The sequence below is a fragment of the Prionailurus bengalensis genome, chromosome E1 (genome assembly GCF_016509475.1).
Source record: "Prionailurus bengalensis isolate Pbe53 chromosome E1, Fcat_Pben_1.1_paternal_pri, whole genome shotgun sequence".
Taxonomy (NCBI): domain Eukaryota; kingdom Metazoa; phylum Chordata; class Mammalia; order Carnivora; family Felidae; genus Prionailurus; species Prionailurus bengalensis.
The window spans coordinates 16,402,089-16,428,449 of NC_057347.1; the positions used below are offsets into that span (position 1 = coordinate 16,402,089).

A 26,361-nucleotide genomic window follows, 5' to 3' on the forward strand; every position below is an offset into this window, starting at 1 on the left:
AAAAAAAGTAAAAATAAACAAATTGAAGGAGAATAACACTGGAAACAACGTGAATACTCAAAAGTGATGGATCAGTTCATAAATTATCATATAAAATGGGCTACTATGCTACTAGTTAAGGTGTGGCAGACACACATTTATGGGAATGATATTTACCATGTAATAACAAAAAAAGGCTATAAAACAGCATATGGAGACAAATCTTTTTGCATGATACTTTAAATTCTACTCTTTGAAACATACAGTTTCTCAGTTCCTCTATACTCAAGTACAAGTTAACTGATTCAAAACAATTTTGACAATCTCTCTAACCAACAAGCTCCTTTACAGTTGTTTTTTTTTTTTTTTAAGTTAGGTTTATTGAGGTATGGTTTATATACTGGAAAATTCATCCCTTTTAAGTATACAGTTACATGAATGTGTACATTCATTAAGGATATGAATGTACACATTCATGTAACTGTATACTCCACCACAATTAAGATACAGAACATTTGTATCATCCCAGAAAGTTCCCTTCTCTCAGCACCAATCTAATTTCTTTGCCTATATTTTTGTCTTCTCCAGAATGTCATATAAATGAAATCATATAGTGTAAAGCCTTTTGTATCAGACTTCTTTCACTCAGCACAATGCCTTTGAGAATCATTTATATTGTTGCATATATAAATTCTCCTTTTTATTATACTATGTATTCCACTGCAAGGATGTAGTACAATTTGTTTATCCATTCACATGATGGGTATTTGAGTTGTTTTCAGTTTTTGCTTATTATGAAGAGTTGTGTATAGACCTTACTGTGGGCATATAACTGCATGTTTTTTGGATAAATATCTAGGAGTGGCATCGCTGAGTCATACAGCAAATATAAGTTTAACTTTATGAGAAACTATCAAACTGTTTTCCAAAGTGGCTGACCATTTCACATTCCTACCAGCCATGCATGAATGTTCCAGTTGTTCTTCATTCTCACCTAACAAACTGCTCAAGCAACTGGTCAGACTTTTTCGCTTTAAGTATTCTAGTAGGTGTGCTGTGGGATCTCATTGTGGTTTTAATTTGTAATTTCCCTGACAATGAATGATACTGCATATCCTTTCATGTCTTTATTTATCATCTATACTGGGAGACCTTAGAAACTAGGGGCTGTTGGTAGTACTGTATAGAGGAGGGACCTTAAGAAAGGGATCCCATAAAGTTGTCTATGAATCCCTGGGCTCAATCCTGAACAGCACATGAGTGGGCATGCCCCTAAAAAGCATACCAAAGGCACTGAGAACTGAATTACAAAACAGACCACTTCCCTGGTCTCACACTGGTCCATGGGAAGTAAGTACACAGAATAGATCTGAACAGAACCACAAAGGCTTTGAAAATTGACATTCAATCACAGCACACAGGAGGCAAGTCAAAACGTACAACTGAATGCAACTGGGTCACTCACTGCTAAAACAAACAAATCATCATTTTTTAAAATAAAATTTAAACAAGGTTCAGATTTCATAATGTAAGATCCAAAACATCGAGCCTATACCCCAACATTATTTGACATTCAGAGAACCAGGAAAATGCATGGGGGCCTGGGTGGTTCAGTTGGTTAAGCCTCCGACCTTGGCTCAGGTCATGATCTCACAGTTTGTGACTTCAAGCCGGGCATCGGGTTCTGTGCCAACAGCTCAGAGCCTGGAGCCTGCTTCGGATTCTGTGTCTCCCTCTCTCTCTGCCCCTCCCTGTTCACACTCCGTATCTTTCTCTCTCTCTCAAAAATAAATAAGCATTTAAATAAAAGAAAAAAGAAAGAAACATTAAAGAAAGTTCTTCAGGCTAAAAAGAAATGATACCAGAGAGAAACTTGGGATTTCCAGAATGAAAGAACAACACAAATGGTAAATATCTGGGTAAATAAAATAAACTATTTTTTTCTCTTAAGTTCTTTATGTACAACAGTTGAAAGAAAAAATCATAACATTGTCTGGTGGCGTTTTCAATGTATATACACATAATACATATGACAACTACAATATAAAGTGGGGGAGGGTAAAGATGCGGTGGTAAGATCTATGCATTCCTCCTGAAGTGGCAAAATACCAATCCTAGGTAGAACTGGAAAAGTTAAGCTGTAAATTGTAATCCTAGAGCAACTACCAAAACAAACAATACAAAGGAGCTATAGTAAAAAAAACAAAACAAAAACCACACAATAGATAAAATACTAAACACTCAAAGAATCCCACAGAAGGCAGGAAAGAGGAAGCAGTAGAATTAAAAAATAAAAAAGGGATAAACAGAAAAATAATTTTAAAACTAGGCTTAAATCCAAGCATATCAACAATTATATACAATGTAAATGGTATAAACACACTAGCTAAAAGGCAAATTGTCAAATGATTAAACAAGAGCCAATTAACATGCTGTCCATAAGAAACTCACTTTAAATATAATGGTATAAGCAAGTTAAAAGTAAAAGAATGGAAAAAGATATACTATGCAAACACAAATCAGATGGGAAAATGGAAGGGCTTTATTAATATCAGATAAACTAGACTTTAGAACAAGAAAAAGTGCCAGGGATAAAGAGGGATATCACATAATGATAAAAGGGTCACTTGACCAAGACAACACTACAATTCAACTCCATCACCAACAAAATCTAAATGACATTTATAGCATATCCCACCCAACAACAGCAGCATAAACACTCTTTTCAAGTAGAAATGGAACATTCATCAAGACAGACAATATCCTGGGTTGTAAAACAAACTTAACAAATGTAAAAGAACTGAAATCATACCAGGTGTATTCTTTGACATGATGTAATTACATAGAAATCAGTAATAGAAAGCTATATACAGAATATCCTTTTCTTGACGAAATCTTATAAAAGCACATTTTCTTTGAGTCTATAATAAACTATTCTCAGAAAACAACTTATGAGTTGTGATATCTACTGAATCTACCTATTTCTAAACTCATAGGAGCCCTCCAATGTGAATAGTAGCAAAGTAACTTTTACTTGCAAGACAAAAAAAACAGATAAATCTCTCCCATCTTTAGAATATCAGAAAGTTTTTATTCACCAATTTCAAAGTTCAGTTTAGAAATTATTTCTTTAAGGGTGACCGGGTGGCTCAGTCGACTAAGTGTCCAACTTTGGCTCAGGGCATGATCTCACGGCTAGTGAGTTTCAGCCCCATGTTGGGCTCTGTGCTGACAGCTCAGAACCTGGAGCCTGCATCAGATTCTGTCTCTGGCTCTCTCTGCTCCTCCCCCACTTGCGCTCACATTCTCTCTCTCTCTCAAATATAAATAAACATTAAAAAAATTTTTTTAATCATCAAAAAACTGGAAGAAAATTAAGATATCAACTGAATTATGAGTAACTTAAGAATTTTTTTGCAAGATGCCACAAATAAGCATTATTTGTTATCTGTGTTAAACTTAACATTTATTTTTCCAACACTAAATGTCAAAGACTCTATATAATGAGTAATCTTTACTGAGTAGCTCGTTCAGATCCTGTCATCTTGATCTTTTCCTCAACAAAAACCTACCTATACAAAGCTAGAGTTCCCTGTAATAGAGAACAGCCATTCATCTGGAGATAAGCCTGATGTTACTGACAGCTGCAGCTACTTCCAGATTCAGTAATACATGTGCTTTTTTTTAAGTGGATGTCATGTGGCTCAACATAGACTAAAGGATTAAATATCAGACTTCAGAACAATATCTTTATCCAGTCAAAAAAAATTTTAATTTGGGGAGTAGAACATTCATTATTGGCATGCCTCAAAGCAATAAAGCACCATACTAATAGTATAAAGGATCTGTTATTTGTCCAACTTATTAACAATCATAAATAAGCAAGCCTCTATTATCCATTCGTCTCTCAGGGGGCTATCTAAACCCTTCAAACTTGTTTATTCAAAACAAAATAATTTGGAAAAATCATACAACACTTCACATATTTTTAAAACATTTTTTAAAGTTTAATTTCGAGAGAGAGAGAAAGCGCAAGTGGGGGGAGGGCACAGAGAGGAAACTGTCAGCGCAGAGCCTGATGCAGGGCTTGAACCCATGAACCATGAGATCATGACCTGTGCCAAAGTCAGCTGTTCAACCATTTGAGTCACCCAGGTACCCCACACTTCACATATTTTTAAGTTGATATCTAAAAGTTTTCATCTTGGGGCACACTGGGTGGCTCAGTTGGTTAAGCATCCAACTTCAGTTCAGGTCATGATCTCACAGTTCATGAGTTCCAGCTCTGCATGGGGCTCTGTGCTGACAGCTCAGAGCCTGGAGCCTACTTCGGATTCTATGTCTCCCTCTCTCTGCCCCTCCTCCACCTCTTAAAAATAAACATTTAAAAAATTAAAAAAAAATAAAAGTTTTCATCGTAAGTTCAAATAGTTACAAACAATGTAATTTCCTGGATAGCATATATTTTTATATTTTTTAAAGTATTTTTTAATGCTTATTTATTTTTGAGAGAGAAAGAGAGAGAGAGAGAGAGAGAGAGAGACAGTATGAGCACGGGAGGGGCAGACAGAGAGGGAGACACAGAATCCAAAGCAGGCTCCAGGCTCTGTGCTGACAGCACAGAGCCCGATGTGGGGCTCAAACTCACAAACTGCGAGATCGTGACCTGAGCTGAAGTCAGATACTTAATCGACTGAGCTACCCAGGTGCCCCTAAATTTTTATATTTTTAAATAAAACTTTTACACTGTATCCAAATAAATAAAAATATAGATTTAATTCCTGGAATCCCTTTTAAAAAATTGTGCGAACATTTCTTTAACATTGGGAATTTTACATCTTCCCTTTTTCTATTTGAGCTTTTATTTCCATTCCACTTCATCCATAGATTATTTGAGCGTGATATACTTGCTTGGTTCAAAGTCTTTCACTGATCATCCTATAACACTTCAGTCTATAAATATGTATGTATGTGTATTTAAATTTTCCTTAAAATTTTTTTTTAATGTTTATTTATTTTTGAGAGAGAGACAGAGTTTGAGCAGGTTAGGGGCAGAGAGAGAGGAAGACACAGAATCTGAAGCAGGCTCCAGGCTCTGAGCTGTCAGCACAGAGCCCGACATGGGGCTTGAACCCAAGAGCCGCATAATCATGACCTGAGCCGAAGCTGGATGCTCAACCAACTGAACCACCCAGGCGCCTCTCCTTAATTTTCAATGACTTAAATGTACTAAGTATTAATTTTTGTCTTCTAGATTCAATTATTACAATAACTACTGGCATAAAACTCATCAGAAAGGCAAATTATAAATTTTGATAAACAATAAATGGAACAGGTAATAATTACTAAAAATATCTTTCAAAAATTTCTTATTAAAAATAAGATTTTTTAATGTTTAATTATTTTTGAGAGAGAGAAAAATAGAGTGTGAGCAGGGGTGGGTCAGAGAGAGAGGGAGACAGAATCTGAAGCAGGCTCCAGGCTCTGAACTGTCAGCACAGAACTGGATGCAGGGCTCAGACTCACAAACCGTGAGATCATGACTTGAGCAGAAGTCAGACACTTAACCGACTAAGCCACCCAGGTGCCCCTTAAAATATCTTTTAATAAGAAGTTTGGAGTGATGCTTTATGTATGTATGTATGTATGTATGTATGTATGTATGTACGTATGTATGTATGTTTATTTTTGAGAGAAAGAGAGAGACAGCGCGTGAGCAGGGGTGGGGGAGAGAGACAGGGAGACACAGAACCCAAAGCAGGCTCCAGACTCCAAGTTGTTAGCACAGAGCCCCACAGGGGCTCAAACCACGAGCAGCATGATCATGACCTGAGCTGAAGTTGGACGCTCAACCGACTGAGCCACCCAGGCATCCCTGGATTGATGCTTTTATAATACCATTAAAGTAATCACCAAAAGTCACTTTTGTTTTGGTGCCCTAGAAGTTTGTAAAACTGAGTCAACATACCGTAGTGTGGGGTGCCTGGGTGGTTCAGTTGGTGGAGTGACAGACTTCGGCTCAGGTCATGATCTCACAGCTAATGAGTTTGATCAAGCCCTGCCTTAGGCTCTGTGCTGACAGCTCAGAGCCTGGAACCTACTTTGGATTCTGTCTCTGTCTCTCTTTGCCCCATCCCAGCTCAGGCACTGTCTCTTTCTCAGGTATAGATAAACATTAAAAAACAAAACAAAACCCAAAACATACCACAGTGTGCTTCACATGGGTAGAAAAGTATGCCTGTGTTCAATCAAGAGGGAGAAGAGGATATGTGATTGAACCCCCACAGCAAGCATCTCTTTCAATTTTTCTAGGAAAGAGTAGGTATGGAAGGCCTGGAAAATTTATTTCCTTTAAAGTTATCAAAACAAACAGGTCTCTTCCTTCTCCCCACACATACCTCAGTTTGAAAACCACTGATTTAGATTACTTCCTCTACTCATAAGGAGAAATGGCAAAGAAAGAAAACAGGTATAAAGTTTGCTTTTAAACCTACCTACCCAGGCATCTGGCTGGCTTAGTCAGAAGAGTGTGTACCTCTTGATCTTGGAGTCATGAGTTCAAGACCAGTGTTGGGTACAGAGATTAAATAAAGTTTTGAAAACTTAAAAAAAAAAAATCCTTACTTACTAATCCAGAGCTTTCTATGCTCAGAAAAAACTGAATGCAATGAACCATAAACCCTATAATGCTCTCATTCCTTTACTTGTATCAAAAAATAAGCCTAAAAGTGTAACCATTAGGAATATGTCCAGTAATACAAATTGTGATCACTACTTATTGTTAACAGGTAGCTAAGTGTTGTGATAGAACGATCAACTCATACCCATTAACCTCCTTCATTTGTCTAACAACAAACTTTCATATGCTTTAAGACACTCAATTCATCTTTACCAAGGAACCAGTCCCTATTACTGTTCTCACTACAGAGAGATCTAGTTCTGTTGGGGGAGGAGAGGTACTTAAAGACATTCAACTCTTCATTCAAAAATGGGACACTCATGAATGACTCACTCTTACGTCATAAGCAGAAAGTCAATAGAAAAAATACAATCAATGCTTCAGTGTTAAGACTTAAACATACCAAGATTTTTTTTTTTTAACTTGCCTCAGTAGGCCAAACTACAAACTATCAAACTGTATCATACAAGAACCCTATAAATCATTCACAGAAAACAACTGCAATGTATTTTTTTATTAGGACGAGCATTTTAGAGTGTAGGAATAGAGATAGGCAATTTCTACTCTATTTTTAAATTTGGAGCTTACTGTTATTTCTTTAATAAAACTACTTCAAAGGATAGTGAGAAGTTCTCACAACTTTGACATCCGTGAATAATTTCTTTATAGATAGTGACTTATGAAGTGATAATCTTGCACTCCCTGAGATATTTTTAAAAGCTAATGAGCACAGGGCTCCTAAAAAATTTTAAGTGGAACATCTGAATCAAATGAGTGGAAAAAACAGAGGTTGCTCTTGAAAACAATTTCCCTCACTTTGACCAAATCTTAACTGAACTTAGTCTTTGTATTCTCAGCAACTTTATCTTATGAAAATCTATTTCCTTCACCACTCCCACTGAATATATATTTGCTAATGATATGGTTCTACAAAGTTAAACTAAATTACACAGTCCTGTATCTGTTTTCAGTTTTGTTTCAGTTGGTCAACAGGATCTCCCACACAACTTTTGAACTGCATTTTCCTTCTTTTTTTTAAGGTATTTTCCCATCCTCTACCGCCTGATTTAATTAGAAAAAAGAAGAAAAAGCACATCTAATTTCTAAACATCAGACCTGAAGATTTAGGGACCAAATCCTGAAGTAGTGATTAATGTTTGATTCTCAACCTTCACGTAAGTCTATTGCCACATTACAAAATACACAACTGCACAGCTCCTAAAGGTCAGATTTTATATCAGGCTATATTTCAATTTACTAAAGCAAACCCCTGACTCAGGTAGAAGCAAATATTCTGTTTGAGAACAGTTTTACCTTTTTGCTTTCCTTTTAAATCAGGCAGCACTCAGATTAAAAGAGAATGAGAAAAAGAGGAAGAGGTCCAATCAACTCCTTAGTGTACAAGATCAGGTAAGACCAAAAGCACATTTATTAATGCACATTTGACAATCAATAGTATTCTTAAAGCATGAACGATGGACTGAGAATGAATATCTGAACTTCCAGCATTACTTAAAGAAAACATCTCAGTGCAAAACCAGAAGTACATTCACTTTGGAGGTAAAAACAAAAACAAAACAAAACAAGAAAACAAAAACCCACCCATCTGCTCATTTATATATGCATTCTGTTATATATATATATATATATATATATATATATATATATATTCATTCTAGTTGAATTTCTGGCTCCAGCTCTAAGCAATTAAATTATGCCAGGAAACAATATCAATTCAATTTTCAAAAATCATATATACCACATATGCTTTCAACATCTCAAAGGTCCTAAATCTCTTTATCATCTTGATTTCTCTCCCAAGCTCCAGAGCCTATTTCCCAACTGCCCATTGGGTACTTGTAACATCAAGTACCATCCCCAATCTACACTCCTCTCCCTACCTAGAGAGAACACACACACACACACACACACACACACACACACACACACACACACTCTCTCCACTCCTCCAATTAGTTTTCCCATTTTCATTATCATTCTTATTTTTCCAGGCTCAAAACCTCCAAGTTATATCTTTGAGTCCTTCTTCTGGACACTCTGTTCTACCGTCTAACTGATGGTCAATCCTGTAATTTTTTTTGTAGTTTCTTATATTCATCCTCCCTTTTCACTCCCACAGAATCCCTCTAGCTAGAGCCCTTATCTCCCAGAAAGACCTTGCTCCAAATAACTGTAAAAAACCTCCCTAGTCTCTCTTCCTCTAGCACTCTTTCTGTGCCAATACATTTTGTATAAAGATAACTCCAAATAAATGGTACCACACTGTCCTTATTATCAAATAATTCACACTCTAGCAGAAGACACAAAAACCTATTAACAACATAAATGGATAAACATTATATTGATGGTATTAACAAAAAAAAACCCTGGGAAGGCAAGAGTGACGGTTACTACACTGGAGGTTTCAGGGAACTTACAGGGGAACTGGAGAAAATCAATCCAGAAAATAGCCAAAAGTTCATATTTTAGGGAAAGGACAAGGAGTACAGGTGTGAAGTAGGAGAGAAGACCAGAAATGTAGGCTTGGGTCAGACTCTGGGATTTGTAGTGTCATAACAATAAGTTTAGACTTGATATTAAAATGTCAAATAAGCAAAGGTATAACAACGCTTTAGGTTTTTGTAGGTTTGCTACTTTGCTTGTAATACATAATTTTAAAAACAAAGTAATAGGAGCGCTAATAGAACCAGACACATCTTCCATAAGTGTAACTAGTGGTAAATTACCTATCCTCTACACTTCAGATTAGTAAAGACTCTGCATGAAAATTAGATATGAGGACAGTATTCTGTACACGTTCATTAGGTCAGGTTGATTTATTTATGTTATTTAAATCCACTGTGTCCTTACTGATATTTTTGTCTTTGTGACCCAACAAATACGGAGAGAAACATGTTTAAAATCTACTATATTTACAAATTTGTCTATTCTTAATATCAGATATTGCATTTTTTTCAGTTTTACACTGTCTATTTGATTCTTTTTTTGTTTCAAACAGATTCTGATTTTCTGGTGTCATATGATTAACTCATAATGCCCTGGGTTTTCATTTTTGTTTTGCTTTTTGTGTATTTATTTGAGTATAGTTGACACAAAATGTTACATTAGTTTCAGGTGTACAACACAGTGATTTGGCAAGTTTATACATTATGCTGTGCTCACCACAAGTGCAGCTACCATCTATCCCGATACGTCTCCATTATGACATCACTGACTGTATTCCTTATGCTGTGCATTTTATTCCTATGACTTTTTCATTCTATAACTGGAAGCCTGTATGGCCATTCACTTCACCCACTTTGCTCAAGTCTCACCCTCCTCCCCTCTGATAACCATCAGTTTGTTCTCTGTATTTATAGATTTGATTCAGCTATTTGTTTAGTTATTCGTTCGTTTGTTTAGATTCTACTTATGGTATTTGTCTTTCTCAGTCTGCCTTATTTCCCTGAGCGTAATACCCTCTAGGTCCACCCATGTTGTCTCAAATGGCAGAAATGCATCCTTTTCTAATGGCTGTGTAATATTCCATTGTGTATATACATACACATACATATATGTATACACACACACACACACACACACACACACACCACATCTTTCTTATCCATTTGTCTATTGATGGACACTTAGGTTGCTTCCATCTCTTGGCTATTGTAAATACCACTGCAATAAACATAGGAATGTGTGTATCTTTCCAAATTAGTGTTTTTATTTTCTTTGGGTAAATACCCAATAATGGAATTATCGGATTATACGGTATTTCTATTTTTAACTTTTTGAAGAACCTCCATACTGTTTTCTACAGTGGCTATACCAATTTACATTCCCACCAACAGTGCACCAGGGTTCCCTTCTCTCCACATTTTTACCATAATGCCCTGTTTAATGACACAGAAAATGCTCTTCAACAATAAGCTTTTCAGTTCATTTTTGGAGCAAATATAACTTTCATGCTGTTCAAAACAATTTGGTAATTGTTTTTCCCATGTTTTTCCCTTTCCACCAGCAATCTACTTCAAGCCAAATATACCTCAATATTTAGAGTACATCAGTGCTGCTCAGTCTGACCTCCCTTTTATGCAAAGAATACTTGTCCACATGATCAAAGATGTTTATACTCACAAAAAAACTGAATTTCTTACGTTATATGCTATCTGGTCACATTTCATAACTCTCTGCCCATAAAAGGAGAAGGGGAAAAAAGTCTGAAATAAAGTATAAAAGGAGAAAGAAAAAAGTTTGATAAATCCACACAACATTTTCTTCTTCCAGAGGAGAAAAAAATTCATAATTACCAGTTTGAAAAGACTCAGTCCCAAGTTAATAGTGGTTCAAAAAAGACGTAAGTATAAAGCCTCTGGCAGCTGGCTTAATTAATCATAGAATGCATAGACTCACATGAACACACGCAGGCCTGACAATATTTCTGACCAATTTCCTATCTCAGCACTCATTCAAATAACACAGAAAACAATCTAAAAGTAAGTCATTTCAGATAAACATGTATGGCTTAGTCCTCACTGGAAATGGCTGACATATAAACAAGACAGGGCAAAATAAAAAGCCTAAATAGTAAGTTACCACATGCAATTTATAAGGTGTTTTGTTCCTACTTAGAATTTGAAAATAAATCAACTTTACCGTAGAGTGACCAAAAACAATGCATTTTTAAACTATAGGCCATGACCCATTTGTGCATTGTGAAATATAGAAGTACGTTCAGATAAGCATTTTTTGTTTAATGAGCTGGTAGAGACTGGAAAACAATAATACCAGAATATGCCACAAAGTTAACTATTGTTTCATGAAATGTTTCAATTTTATACATATATGGAATGTATTTAAATGACTGAAAGGTATTTTATATTGTAGGTCACAATAAAAAAAAAGAAAAAAAAAACAAGTCTGAAAAATACAGATCTCGGATCTACCAGTAAGACAAGCTTATTTTCTCAGAGTGGGAACGAAACTAGGAGGAACAGTTTTATAAATTTTTGTAAGATTATCTCATCTAAAGATCATCTAAGATTTTAAATAACTGTGTACTCATTTTTCAGGTGCTGAGAATTCACTTATTCAAAATGCAAAAAAGGCTTATTTTTTCCCTTCTATAGACCAGGCATAGTTCTATGAGCTAGAAATAGAAAACTGAAAAAATCAAGTCCTGCCCTCATGAAGTTTAAATTCTACCAGAGAGAAGTTAGCCATTGTGCCAGCTGCTAGGCTCAGTGCTTTACATACATTCTCACTTGGGCCTCATCATACTATGAGGTAGATAGTATTTATCCTCATTTTATATATGCGGGAAATGAGGCTTAGAGAAATTACTTAACTTGTCCAAGATCTCTCTTCTTTTCTCTCTCTCTCTCTCTCTCTCTCTCTCTCTCTCTCTCACACACACACACACACACACACTCATATGTGGCTAGTCAATAGTAGAGCTGGAATTCAAACTCAAGGCATCAGGATTCCAAAGCTCTACCCTTAGCCACTATACTACTCTGCCTTCTAGAGTTCTTCTATCAGCAAGAAAATGAAATGTAACAGCATTCTGCCCAAGTAAATTTCTAAAAGCTACATCAAAGGATGGCTTTTGATCATATAATTTCAATTATAGGTGGTCTGGGGTTACATGCCCTCTTAAAAATTTTATAAGTTGAAAGAAGTCAAGTCTTAGAAGTTGACCTAGAACTACAATTCAGTTTCATCAGTTTGCTTTGGAATAAATATATTAAACCATCAGATGATTTGTATGTCTTCTTAACTGTTTAGAAAGAAAATAAGAATGGTAGACAAAAGGCATACAAATCAGCACACTGTGGTTAAAAAAAAAAAAAAAGTAAGCCTGTTCCATGAATAAGTTCAGCTTAGGCTCTCACAATAACAAGGCTTTAGCAGCAGAGCATGACTATTCATTCAGAGGCCTTATTAGGAGAGTCATTCCCTAGAGGGATCCTGCAGGTTTAAGAGACATGTTGAGAGAAGCAAGGCCCACCCCCTTAGTCAGCTAGACCTGCTGAGTCAAGCCCTGCAACCAAGGTGAAGGTGGTGGGGCCAGATGACCCCATACCTCATACTTCTAATACACTGCCTGATCTTGAGAGCAGAAATTGTTTCTGTTTTGCTCCCATCACCTAATACAGTATATGGGATGTGGCAGAGACTCAGTAAATATTTGCTAAAAGAATAAATGATATTGTACAAGTTATTTCCTCTCTGGGGTCTTGATTTCCTATAAAGCAAAAGGATTGGAATAGATCAATATATTCACTTTTAGCCATAAAAGCGTATACCTCCTTGGGCTAGAATTTCTAAACACATCATAAGGCATCGGTAAAATTACTCCAGGACATCCGGGTCTGAATATATGCCTAGTCACAAGGTTTCACAACATCTTACTCACTGCAGTCCTGTGGAAGATAAACAAAATTAATCTGCCCTGTTGAAACTCCCAAAACTGCTCAGTATTACTGGAGTAGGAAGAAAGATATGCTAGTTGTTGTAGAAATAATAGAAAATATGTCTGACCATCCAGCTAGAGAAGGAGGAAAGTTGATATTCATAAAAACAATAATAATGGCAGCAGCAAAGTTTAGCTTCTTCAGATGTTTGAAGAATCAGGAAAATCTCATATCTGGTTTCTCCAAATAATCTTACTTACTGTGAAGGCAGCACCCTTGTTTTTTTAATAGTATAACGCAGATTTACCATCCTCGATCATCAACTAGAAATTATTTTCTAATCATTTATGATTTTCTCCAAAAAAGAAAAGTAAATTATTTTTAGCACATTATTTTAAATGATATCTCAAATTAATGAAGCAACTGGACTACATCTTAATACCCCCAGTTCCTGAACAGGCTTTATTAAATATGTTTGCTGAGGATTGAAATGGGATTAAACATCAAACTATGTCCCTTATCTATAAAAAAATTTAAATGGTTTTCAAATCACCTGTAGTTATTACGGGCAGAAATGGGTTCTAATTATTTTAAACCTCTTTATGGATGTTTGTTACACACAAGAAACATTGGTAGAAACTGTAGGGGAATCAAAACACTCTAGAAAGTATCAAGTCCTCAAACTTAGGACCCAATTTGGGTAAACACTGCTTGACATAAAAAGTCAAAGAACAATACAAAGTTTTAAATAAAGGCACATTAAAAGAAATATCATAAGACACTTTATAATGTGACTAATGGCCAATAAAAAAGTAAGGAAGAGCTAACAAGGCATTTTACCATGTGCAGATTCTAAGAGGAGAAAAAGTTTTTACACATGACATTTCCATGAGTTAACTTCTTCCTTCTGTTTAGTCTTAATTAATCTAAGAGTTTATAAAAACAAAAAAGTTATTATTCAAAGGACACAAAAAGTTTAAAAAGCACAATAGCTGTTCACATAACATTTAAAAAGAAGGTAAACAAGCTTACTTTAACAACTCTTTTAAAAATAATATTCCGGGGCGCCTGGGTGGCACAGTCGGTTAAGCGTCCGACTTCAGCCAGGTCATGATCTCGCGGTCCGTGAGTTCGAGCCCCGCCTCACGCTCTGGGCTGATGGCTCAGAGCCTGGAGCCTGTTTCAGATTCTGTGTCTCCCTCTCTCTCTGACCCTCCCCCGTTCATGCTCTGTCTCTCTCTGTCCCAAAAATAAGTAAACGTTGAAAAAAAAAATTAAAAAAAAAAAAAATTCCATGGAAAATAAGAACCCTTGTACATTACTGGTGGGAATGTAAAATGGTACAGCCACTGTGGTAAACAATTTGGTGGTTCCTTAAAGCTCAACAGAAAATTACTATATGACCCAACAATTCCATTCTTGAGTACACATCCAAAAGATTTGAAAACAAGGACTTAAACAGATACTTGTACAACAGCATCCACAGCAGCATTATTCACAATAGCTAAAAGGTGAAAACAATCCAGTGTCCATCAATAGATGAATGGAGGGGCACCTGGGTGGCTCAGTTGGTTAGGGGTCCAACTCTTGGTTTTGGCTCAGGTCATGATCTCACTGTTCATGAGATTGAGCCCCACATCAGGCTCCACGCTGACAGCACAAAGTCTGCTTGGGATTCTCTCTTTGCCCCTGCCCTGCTCACGCTCTCTTCCTCTCTCTCAAAATAAACAAATAAACTTCAAAAAATAGATGAATAGATAAATGAAACGGGGTATATACATACAATGGAATATTTCTCCGTCATAAAAAAAGAATGAAGTTTTGATACATGCTACAAAATGGATGAACCTTGAAATCATCATATTAAACGAAATAAGCCAGATGCAGGACAACATTATATGATTCCAGTTATATGAAATATCTAGAATAGGCAAATTCACAGAGATAGGAGATTAGAAGGCAATGGAGAATTATGACTTAATAGTTACCAAGTTTGTTTGGGGTGATGAAAAAGTTTTGTAAGTAGGCAGTGGGGACATGGTTGTGCAACACTGTGAATGTAATTAATGCCACTTAATTCTATACTTAAATATGGTTCAACTAACAAATTTTATGTTATATATATGTGTGTGTTCAACCACAATTAAAAAAACATTCTACAATTGGGGCGCCTAGGTGGCTCAGTCAGTTAGATGTCTGACTTCATCTGAGGTCACGATCTTGTGGTTTGTGACTTTGAGCCCTGCATCAGGCTCTGTGCTGACAGCTCAGAGGCTGGAGCCTGCTTCGGATTCTGTCTCTCTCTCTCTCTCTCTCTCTCAAAAATAAACATTAAAAAATTTTTTTGTAAAAAGTCCACGGTCACCTCACAGATTAAAATATAAAAGGAAAATGTGCCCTTATCTAAAAATGGAGAGAACTGGTAGTCATTCCCTTAACTAAGATGTCCACCATGGCCACATGGCACACACACACTTTATGTGCATCCTGATGTGATGTGATCTATATAATAGTCTTGCTGGAAAATTTGACCAGATCTACAATATGGGATGTTCTATAGTACAAGAACCTGAAAAGCCTGAACTCTTCAAAGGATTCACCATCATTACGAAAAGAGAGTATTGATATAACAGTTCTAAATTGGGGAAACTATAAAAACACAAGAGCCAAATGCAATGCTTGAACCTTGACTGGATCTGATCTGATCTGGAAGCAAAGGAGCTATATAGGATATGTGGGGAATAATAAAGGAAATTTGACTTATGGACAGAATATAGGATGGTAGTACTGAATTACTGTCTTTAAAAAAAAAAAGTTTTTAATGTTTATTTTTGAGAGAGTATGAGTGGGGGAAGGGCAAAGAGCGAGAGAAACAGAATCTGACGCAGGCTCCAGGCTCTGAGTTGTCAGCGCAGAGCCTGATGTGGGGCTCAAACCCACAAACCATGAGATCATGACCTGAGCCAAAGTCGGACACTCAACCAACTGAGCTACCAAGGCGCCCCTGAATTACTATTGATCTCTCAGTTACAGTAATGATAATATGGTTGTACACAATACTGTTTCTGTGCTTGGAAAATACATGCTGAGGTACTTACAGGTGAAGTATTAAGGAATCTGCCACCTATTTTTGGATGGTTTGACAAAAGAGAATGTGTGGGAGGAAAGGACGGGAGAGGTGGAGCATTTAGGGTAAGATAACAGATGGGGAATTTAAATGAAGGATATACAGGCTTTCACTGCAGTGTTTCAATGTTACTGGGGATTAAAAATTTCAAAATAGAAAAAGGAGATTTTTAAAAATTAGAATTCTTCAAGTTTTCCTCTTTTCCACTCAGAGTATACATAAGAAAGCTAAATGAGGGGTACCTGGCTGGCTCAGTTGGTACAGCATGCCACTCTTGGTCTCAAGGGGTCATGAGTTCAAGCCCCATGTTGGGCGTAGAGCTTACTTAATTTAAAAACAAAAGAAAAGAAAGAGGAAGGAAGAAAGCTAAATGAACAAGGGGGAAAAGATAGCAAATTCAGGCCTTTCCATACCTTCCACGTCATACCAGTGTGCGCCGTTTGTGATCCCATCTTTGAAAGTTTCATCTTCATCTCCTGGACAATGAGGTGCACCAGTTTTCATTATGGGATGGTTTGATGCGTAGGCTTTTGCCAAGTATTTAAAGACTTCATCATCTGAGGTTTTGCTATAGATTCCAGTGGCCTTATGTTCTGGAGAATCATCAAAAGGATAGCTTGCTACCACAGAGCCACCATGCAGATTTCCAGAAAGCACAAACCTTTGAAAACAACCAAATCATGTATCACCAAAAAAAAAAAAAAAAAAGGCACAGAAAATGCCATGTATTTAAAAATTCTACATCTTTCATAAATGAACTCAGGTATCTCTCTTAGAGACCCAGAAGACAACTCTTATCAGCTATTACAAGCAGAACAACCAAAAAAGAAAATGAAAGAAAGCATCATCAATTTAACAAATTTCAGTCCAATGGTTTTTGTAATTCAACTTAACCTCAATCAACTTTAAACAATTTTCCCACCATTAAAAAATTAGCTGAATCACAGTATAAATTAACGTTTCAGAAGACATCTTATTCAGGGAATTCAAATTTGGCGTTAGGTTGAACAATATGAACTTCCAAGTATTCAGTCACTTTTTGAGCTACAAAAGTGGCAATTTCATGTAGTTCAACCTAAGACTTGTATTTTGTAACATGTTAACATTGTAGAAAACATGGCTTGTATAAATAAATACTTGTTGAATACATGAGTTACGTTAGTAACTTTCATGATTTTTTATATTTACTATCCAAAAATGTTTCAGGTAGGAAGTCTAATTTAAAACAGGATGTGTTTTGCCTCACTCCAGTTTCACAATATACTGAATACTAAATTCACATTTTCAAAAGAGAAGCCACAGTTGAGAAGACTGGGGGTGGGGAGAACCTGATACAGTGAGCTGCTTTCAGAGAAAAACAATATAGCACATAAAAGATTAGTCCTCCATTGCGTCACCATAGAAGCAGCTCTAAGCCCAATGTTTCTGATTGGCCCACTAAAAAATAAACTGACATGCAGACAGGGCTGCTCCCATAAAAGAAACATTTTTTTTTTTATGTTTCTACTTCTAAGCGAACCAATTTATAATTTGGTGAAATTTATAGATACTGAAATACTGAAGAACTCCTTTTATGGTGAAAGCTAGAGGCAAAAACATGCTCAAGTCCTATTTATACATCTGTCTCTCATGTAACAGTTTAAACTATTACTGTGAGTACAGATTAAACACTCTCCTCTTGGCCCTCTAAACTGGATTTTCTTGCTTCTGCCTTTTTGTGGCTGAAATGAACTGACCTACAGAAGTTCTATATATAACATTTCATTGCTTCAAAGAAAATCAGATCTATCATATGTCTAATTTGAAAGGCTATTTTAAGTATCATCAATACCATCCCAGAGAATATCAAAAAGTGAAAATTACTGGTAACACAGAATCTGGTCATCAGAAGACAGAACTTAGCCAATGAAAACAGTGATTAAATACTAGAATAGACTATGAAAAGAGACTAGTTAAAAACTAATATTATTAGCAACCTTCCAGACACCAGAGGATGCCATTTGGAGTAGCAGCAATAGCACAAGCTCTGGAGCCAGGCAAATATGGGGGAGAACATTCAGTCTCCCAGACTAGTCACTAACCAGCAACAAAATATGATCAGAAGTTACTGCCTCTAAACTCATTGAACCCCAGTTTCTCTCTCATCTGTAAAATGGGGATTAATGCTACCTGCTTCCCAGGATTGTTCTAAGAATTAACACACATACAACACCTTCCAGCACAACAGCTTTATATCCTCTGCTCAACAAATGTTCATTCCTTTGGAGCTATCTAACATCCTAGTGACTAGGGAATCACTGCCTTCAGGCTTTCATTTTATTCCCCACTACCAATGCTAGCCCTTGGGTGACAGAATGATACAGAAACAAAACCTAAGTATATATTCTAACATTCTAATTCCATTCTACCCATCTGGCACCCACTGCTAAGGTATTATCAATTTCCTTTCTGATACGTATGCCTTAAATAATTTAAGTGCTTTTCTCCCCCCCCCCCCCCCCCCCCTCTGATTTTGGGAGAGTTACAAGAAGCCTAGCCTAGTTCAGGCAATCCATTCAGCAACAAATTTTAAGTGTCAACTATGTGCCAAACGTTCTAGGCCCTAGGGAATACATCAGTGAACAAACATAAAAATGCCCCTCATGGCATTCATATTCTAGTAAAATAAAATGGATAACTGCATATTCGAAATAAGTGAAGCATGTTGTTTTAATTGTATATTTTTCAATTAAAACTTTAAAGTCCAAGATTCTTGGGGCACCTGGGTGGTTCAGTCAGTTGTGTGTCCAACTTTGGCTCAGGTCATGATCTCACAGTTTGTGAGTTCAAGCCCTGCATCGGGCTCTGTGCTGACAGCTCAGAGCCTGAAGCCTGCTTTAGATTCTGTGTCTCCCTCTCTCTCTGTCCCTCCCCTGCTTGTGCTCTGACTCTCTCTCTCTCTCTCTCAAAAATAAATACACATTAAAAAAAATTTAAAGTCCAAGATTCTCTATTAAATGCAGTTTTCACTGTTTGGCATTTTTTTGCAATGCTTTTCAGAAATATTAAAATGGCCTAACCACGGGGCACCTGGGTGGCTCAGTCGGTTAAGCGGCCGACTTTGGCTCAGGTCATGATATCATGGTCCGTGAGTTCGAGCCCCGCGTCGGGCTCTGTGCTGACAGCTCAGAGCCTGGAGCCTGTTTCAGATTCTGTGTCTCCCTCTCTCTCTGACCCTCCCCCGTTCATGCTCTGTCTCTCTCTGTCTCAAAAATAAATAAATGTTAAAAAAAAAAAAAAAAGGCCTAACCAAATACTTGTAGAACAAAATATTTGCAATCTACTTGAGTGATAAAATTCACTTATTAGATCTTCCTTATTTTACTTACGTAGTCTTAAAAGTATGAATGCTACTCTTATAAGGATTTCAAGACAAAGTGATACCTATTACAGTAGCTAGAAATTTACCGCTTTTAGTCTTTATCAAACCAACTTTGCGTGTCAATCCAATTTATTTGAAAGGTATTTTATGGCTCCATTCAAATAAGTTCTTTTAAGTGTTTTTCATACTTGACTTTAGTATCATATATTATTTCTTGCATAAGATTTAAAGTAGCTGCTAAATATAAATATTATAAACAAGAATCTATAGATATTTAAAAGTTAATCTCTAAGTTAACTCTGTTATGCTTTCCGGATAACCCTATAACTTTTAAAAATTAAGAGGACTTGAGTCTGATAAACTAAATTCTCAAGATTCAGGAAACTGTACATATAACACAAGCTCCTCAAAAGTAAACTGTACCCACCCCCAGCAATAAGATAATGCTTTTCACAAACATACCAAATAATCATTTATATGCTAATCTCCTATATAAGTCTAAGCAGGTATATTTAATTAAAGAAGCCTAGTGTGCTTTCAAAAATGGGGGTGAAGAAAACTATAAAATCTTTATTTTAATAATGGGGTTAAAACCTTGTATATTTTCCTAAGTATATGTGTCAATTACCAATAATACAAAAATACCTATTGGATGAAGTATAAAGTGAAACAAAGAAAATTCACTTTCTTAAGCAGACGGAAATAAGTGTTAAATTCTTACATATCCAAAATAGCAACAAAAATCTATTTCTAATATAGCTAGGTGAGTAGCATATCAAAAAGTTACTCGGGGTGCCTGTGTGGCTCAGTCGGGTGAGCATCTGACTCTTGATTTCAGCTCAGGTCATGATCACACAGTTCCTGGGATGGAGCCCTGCATCAGGCTCTGCTCTGTGCTGACAGCACAGAACCAGCTTGGGATTCTCTTTCCCTTTCTCTCTGCCCCTCCCCCTGTGCTAGCGCTCTCGCGCGCGCTCTCTCTCTCTCTCTCTCTCTCTCTCAAAATAAATAAACTTTAGGGGCGCCTGGGTGGCGCAGTCAGTTAAGCGTCCGACTTCAGCCAGGTCACGATCTCGCGGTCCGGGAGTTCGAGCCCCGCGTCAGGCTCTGGGCTGATGGCTCAGAGCCTGGAGCCTGTTTCCGATTCTGTGTCTCCCTCTCTCTCTGCCCCTCCCCCATTCATGCTCTGTCTCTCTCTGTCCCAAAAATAAATAAACGTTGGAAAAAAAAAATTTTTTTTAAAAAATAAATAAACTTTAAAAAAATTACTCAAATGATTTCAGAAAATACACTGAAAAAGGTAATTTTCCCATACAATGTGTTCAGTTCTTAATTTTCCAATTCATAAAGCTAACTCTAAGCATCATCTCAAATTGTGTGTGTGCTTGTGTTTTTCATTTTATTCACATATCTGTGTCCTTTATTATTAATTTATCATTAAAGAGTATGCATTTTGAGTTGATATTTGAAAGCTGAAGGTGGATGGATGTACTTTTCATGTACACCCTATGTAGGTAGTCACCTACTTTTCCTTCTGATGAGAGTTATGTGTTTGAAACCTGGTTGGGTACGATCAGGATAGTCCATAGCCACAGAACAAAATGACTTTCTGCATAATACCAACAAACACAGATGAACTCAAAATCGTCACAAGCTCCAATCATTGAACTAACCAGCCCAAACCACAACTTATAATTGTTAAATACTGTAATATGAAAAAGTTAACCAGGGAGCAAATTTCTGGCTCCACATTTTAAAGTTTAAAGCTTTTGGTATAGCCTCAAGGTGACTTGCACCAAGGCAAAGCTCATTTTCATTTCTGGTCACCCACCGCAGAACTAACACTGAAGAGAAAAATCTCATCATGGAATTCATATCATATCTGCAAGGGTCATGACGGGGCGTTTTCATTTAAGCAATGCAAACAACGCATTTGATATATCATCTCAGAAAAGCCTCAGCCACCCCTGCTTCTGACAACAAGATATATATATTAAAGTCATGTTTCTTAGGTAAATGTTCAGAGATCATGACATGGTTATCTTTAAAAGAAAAAAAAAAAAAATCTTCCCAGAATATATGTGAAGTTAAATATCTACAAGGGAGCTCAAAAGGAGTAAAGTCAAAGGTGGAAGATAAAAAAAAAAAAAAGTAGGATTGTCATAATGCCTATGAATTTTCTAGGTCTGCTATACGTACTGAAATCTTATAGACGCGAGGATTCCCACAGAGAAACTTCTCTGTTCATTATTACCTTTATTGTATCTGTCACTTAGAAATCTTCAAATCAAGACGGCAAGTAACTGTTTATTCACAAGCCTTATGAAAGACACAAAAATGGGGATATGCTGGCAAAGCTGATGCTTGAAAAGGGAAGAAGTACATGCTCACTCCAGACATTATTCCATCTGGAGTAAGTTCTCTCTCCTTTTCTTCCTCCCCTCCTCCTTTTTGCTGAAAATCCTACTCATCTCTCAAGACGCAGTTCAAGTTCTACCTCGTCCACAGAGGATCCTTATTATTGCAGCCCACACACATTTCGCCAGTAGGAACAATTCCTGTAAAGTTTAACTGGGTATATAAACACACCTCATACGTATTTATAATATTCTCTTGTTACACACTATTTTCTTGAGGTCCTCATGCTTTTAATTTTTTACATCCCACATAGTGCTTAATAACACTTATGGTATGTATTAAATGTGACAATTAGCCATTCAGCTCTGGCCCACTAATAGTGCGCGAAGGGCATCAGAAACCTTCCAGAGAGTCTAAAATGAAGCAGCTCACAGATGAAGATACCAGCTCTGTGCAAGTTCTCCAGCCATAGCCATATGCTCCCTAGCTGAGTCAGAGGTAAAGACTGGAAGAGGACCAGTTTCTGTCAAATAACCAAGAAGACCCAGGGAGTGTCATTTATCATTATTGGGCTATAGTCTCCCTCTATAGCTGTTAAAAGCACTGACAAAGAGTCAAAGAATCTAAGTCCCAGCTACACTTCCCACCATAGAAATTACTTAACCAATCTGACCCTCAATTTCCTCTATATGCAAAACAGGGATTTTAATGATGTCTATTGCATGAGGTTGCGGCCAACATAAAGTGAGATCATGCAGCCCAGGGAAAGAGCTTACTTAGCAGGGTGCCCACAGCAGTAACAGCAATAGCGACAGCTTATCCATAAAATGAGTGAGCTGACCTAAGTTATCCTTAAGTTCTCTTCTATTGCTCATATTCTATGGTCTTGTGACAACACGGACCAGAATGTCAGAAAGGAGTCTCTCTTCCAGCCAAAGAGCTCTTTGCGTTGAACAAATGACAGCCTCTAGACAGCGCTTCTTGGACTATTAGCGGGATAAGAGGCTAAGCGGCCTGGGCCCTGTCCAGGTTACGGCGTGTCGCTCTCCACCTTCACTATCCCGGTCCCTTAGGCCTGCAAGCACTGTTTGAGTGTCTACTGAGTGCCCGCCCCAGCCCCTGCCCGTGGAGGCCCACGTGGATGGGGGTGGGAGGAGAAGGTTCACGACACTCACTTGTTCCTGCGGATCCAGTCCATGAGGGCGCGCACCTCTGGCACTTCATCCAGGGCAGGGGGCTCGCCGGTGCTGAACTGGTCGGGAAAGCTGCGGTTGAGGTCACGACCGCGACTGTTGTCGCGACCGCTGGCCCCCGGAGGGCCACTGTCGCTGAGGCCGCAGTCGCCCTCGTGGGCGCGCTCAAAGCCGTCGGGGTTGAGGCTGGGCAGCACGTACACGTCGGTGGTGTTGAGCAGGCGGACGATGCGCGGGTCTCCGCGGCGGTAGCCAGCCGCCAGCTCGCGGGCTAGGTAGATCAGCACCTGGCGCGACACGGTCTCGTCGCCGTGCATATTGCCCACCAGCTTCACCTGCGGCCGGCCCGGCAAGAGCGGCCCCGCCGCGTCGGGCCCCGCTTCGCCCTCAGGAGGCGGCGGCCCCAGGCCGGCGGTGAGGCGCAGCACCCACAGAGGCCGGCCCTCCACCGAGCTGCCGATGCTGAAGAGGCGCGCCAGGCCCGGGGGCCCCGCGGCCGCCGCCTCCCTCAGCGCCGAGCCCAGCTCCTCTTCGTGGTAGTAGCGGTCGAACTGGCCCTCGTCCGCCTCGGCGCCCGCGCTGGTCGTCGTTGTCGTCGCCTCCGCCTTCTTGATGTGCGCTGCCCGGGCCGGGTTCCGCAGCAGCAGCAGCAGGAGCAGGCACAGCAGAAGCGGGAGGCGCCCCGGCCGCCAGGGCGGCCGCGCGTCCCAGCCGCTCGCCATCTTCCAGCAGCGCCGCTAACCCCGGCTCCGCTCCCGCAGCTCCGGGCTCCGGGAGGCGGGGGCCCGCCGGATCCCCTCCGCGCCTAGCAACCCCCTCCCGCCCTCCGGCCGCAGCCAATCGTGGACGGGCCTTCTGTGGCGTCACGCAGCGGGCGGGGTTTTCCTTAAAGCCCCAGATCCCCCCTCTGGGCGTGCCTTCCTCCCGTCCCGGACGAGTTTGGTCGCTCTCTTCCTTCACTAAGATTCCTCTCGCTCGCTTTCCCTCCTCCGCGTTTCCTCTTCTGCGTTTACTCCGCTTTTCCTCTATTCGTCCGATCTCTCCTTTATGGCTTACCCCTTAAATTCTCACCCGCTTTTCTCTGAGTACTCTTATTAGTTCCTTTCCCATCTTTGTTGCAGCTATCTCCCGCTGCGCTTTAACGCTTAGAACCGAGAATCGAAAGAATCAAAAGGTTCCAAAGAATCAAAGGACTCAAAAAAAAAAAAAAAATCAAAAGGTTCCAAAGAATCAACCTTGTAAGAGCCGAAGGACGCCTTAGCTCTTTCCACCCTGCACGCTTTCCACCGGAGCCGCCCTGTCTTGGCTTGAGCCCGGTGCCCTGTAAGCTGTTGAAGACAGTGGGACACTTGAAGCTCACCTCACAAAGCAGTCCGTTCCAGTTTTTAGTTTCTGTGTTGACAGGAGGTGTCTCCTTTATGTTTAATGGAAATCTGTTAGGTAGTAGGCTCTCTTTGTGTTAATGTGTAATAATGTATAATGTATATTTTGTCTTTTGGTGTCACTCCAGGCTATTTCGCTGCCACTAATTCTTGTGTGTGCTGGTCTCATCATTCTGTAGGGAGATTTCATTTCATAGTTCACTTTCTCACCTCTCACACTTATTCCTGAACAAGTTATTTGTTTAACCGTGGCCTTAGAATGACATTTTCAAAGCAGCAGGTATGACATTTCTGGAAACGCTTGGTGAGTATAATTCCTGAACTCCTTAAGGTTTTGTCAAAGCTGGCAAATAATACGGTTTTTATCGTTTAGAGAAAGGGCCTTTTAAACTGGTCTTTAAAATAAGCTTCAGGGGCGCCTGGGTGGCTCAGTCGGTTGAGCGTCCGACTTCAGCTCAGGTCACTATCTCACGGTTGGTGAGTTCGAGCCCCGCGTTGGGCTCTGGGCTGATGGCTCAGAGCCTGGAGCCTGCTCCTGATTCTGTGTCTCCCTCTCTCTCTGCCCCTGTCTCTCTCTGTCTCAAAAATAAATAAACATTTAAAAAAATTTTTTTTTAAATAAGCTTCAGTCACTTTAGCTTGAAGAAACATAAAACCTCACAATTCTTTCATCAAGTGTGAAATTCTACTCATCTTACAACATAATTGCAATAAGTGTTGTATTTCCTTCTTTCAGAGCCAGGCATTTCAAGGCCCTTTCTTGAACTATGATTGAACACTAATATGACTAGTGAAGAATTAATTCATTCCTTTGTCAAATATTTATTGAGTAACTACTGTATGACAGAGCTAGGTGCTGGTAAGATAGAGATCGGATACAGTTGGTGATAGTGCTACAATAGAGATATTCAGGTGAGGGAAATCTCATTCAACCTGAGGAGGAGAAGAGAAGCTGGAAAGGAGAGGAGGAATTCTGGACAGCAGGAGGAGCAAGCCCAGAAAGCTGCAAGGCTTGAGGGCAAATACTGCATGTTCTGAGGACTGCATGCAGATCAAGATTACTGATCTGAAGGCACTCACAGGTGTGGAGGTGACCTGACAGGATGCAGGCCAGAGAAGCAGGACCAGAACCCGAATAGCCTCACAAGCTAGGCTCTGGGGAGCTTTTAATCCAAAAGACCATGGTGAGCCACTGATGGATTTTAAACTAGATGGATTTTAATTTGGAAAAATCGCCTTCACAGTAACACAGAGAATGGAGTGGGAGGCCTAAGACTCTGAGACCGAGAAACCTGTAAGAAAGATATAATCCAAGAAGACGTGATGAAGCTCTTAACCTTTCAAGGGCAGTGCCAGTGGAGGTGGAGAGAAGGAAATGGATTTGAAAGACCTTCAGGAGAGAAAGTATACAGGATCTGGGGACAGAGAGAGAGGATTGTAGGCTGACTCCAAGTTACAGCCTAAGCAACCTGGCAGGTGTTCGCCGAGATACAGGACAGGAGAAAGTGCAGGCTTAGGTGAAGATGATGAGTTTAGCACAGTCGCTGTGACCGGTCCTGTGAATGCCTCTTTCTCCTCCACGCCCCATTTGGTTTAGTCCACATCATGCACAGCAGCTGCGACTCATCACGAACATAAGCCCCAACTCTGTACAAAGACCACTTCCCCCTGGGGAGTGCTTAATCATTACACTATGCACTTTTACAATAATCCAAATCAAAGAAGCCCCAGGGGACATGTTAACCTCTAATCAAATATTTCCTTTTCTACTATTTTCACTCTCCTTTGAAACCTCTTCCTGCCACCTCACTCTGGTAGCCTCACCCAATGTGGCAGACTTGAAATGTAAATAAACAAGCC

At 39.0% G+C, this 26,361-nt stretch overlaps 1 protein-coding gene across 2 annotated transcripts in view; it reads right to left on the reverse strand.

Moving 5' to 3' along the window:
- The window catches only part of CPD (carboxypeptidase D), an 80,447-nt gene extending 56,121 nt beyond the window's left edge, over positions 1-24,326 (reverse strand). For both annotated transcript variants that reach the window (XR_006298002.1, XM_043585548.1), the window contains exons 1-2: positions 23,102-24,326; positions 16,621-16,868 (exon numbers count right to left, since the gene is read on the reverse strand). Coding sequence is in view for 1 of the 2 variants with exons in the window: in XM_043585548.1 (XP_043441483.1) it covers positions 16,621-16,868; positions 23,102-23,841 (988 nt within the window). In the remaining variant the exon portion in view is untranslated. The remainder of the gene's footprint in view (positions 1-16,620; positions 16,869-23,101) is intronic.
- Between the last annotated feature and the right edge of the window lie 2,035 nt (positions 24,327-26,361).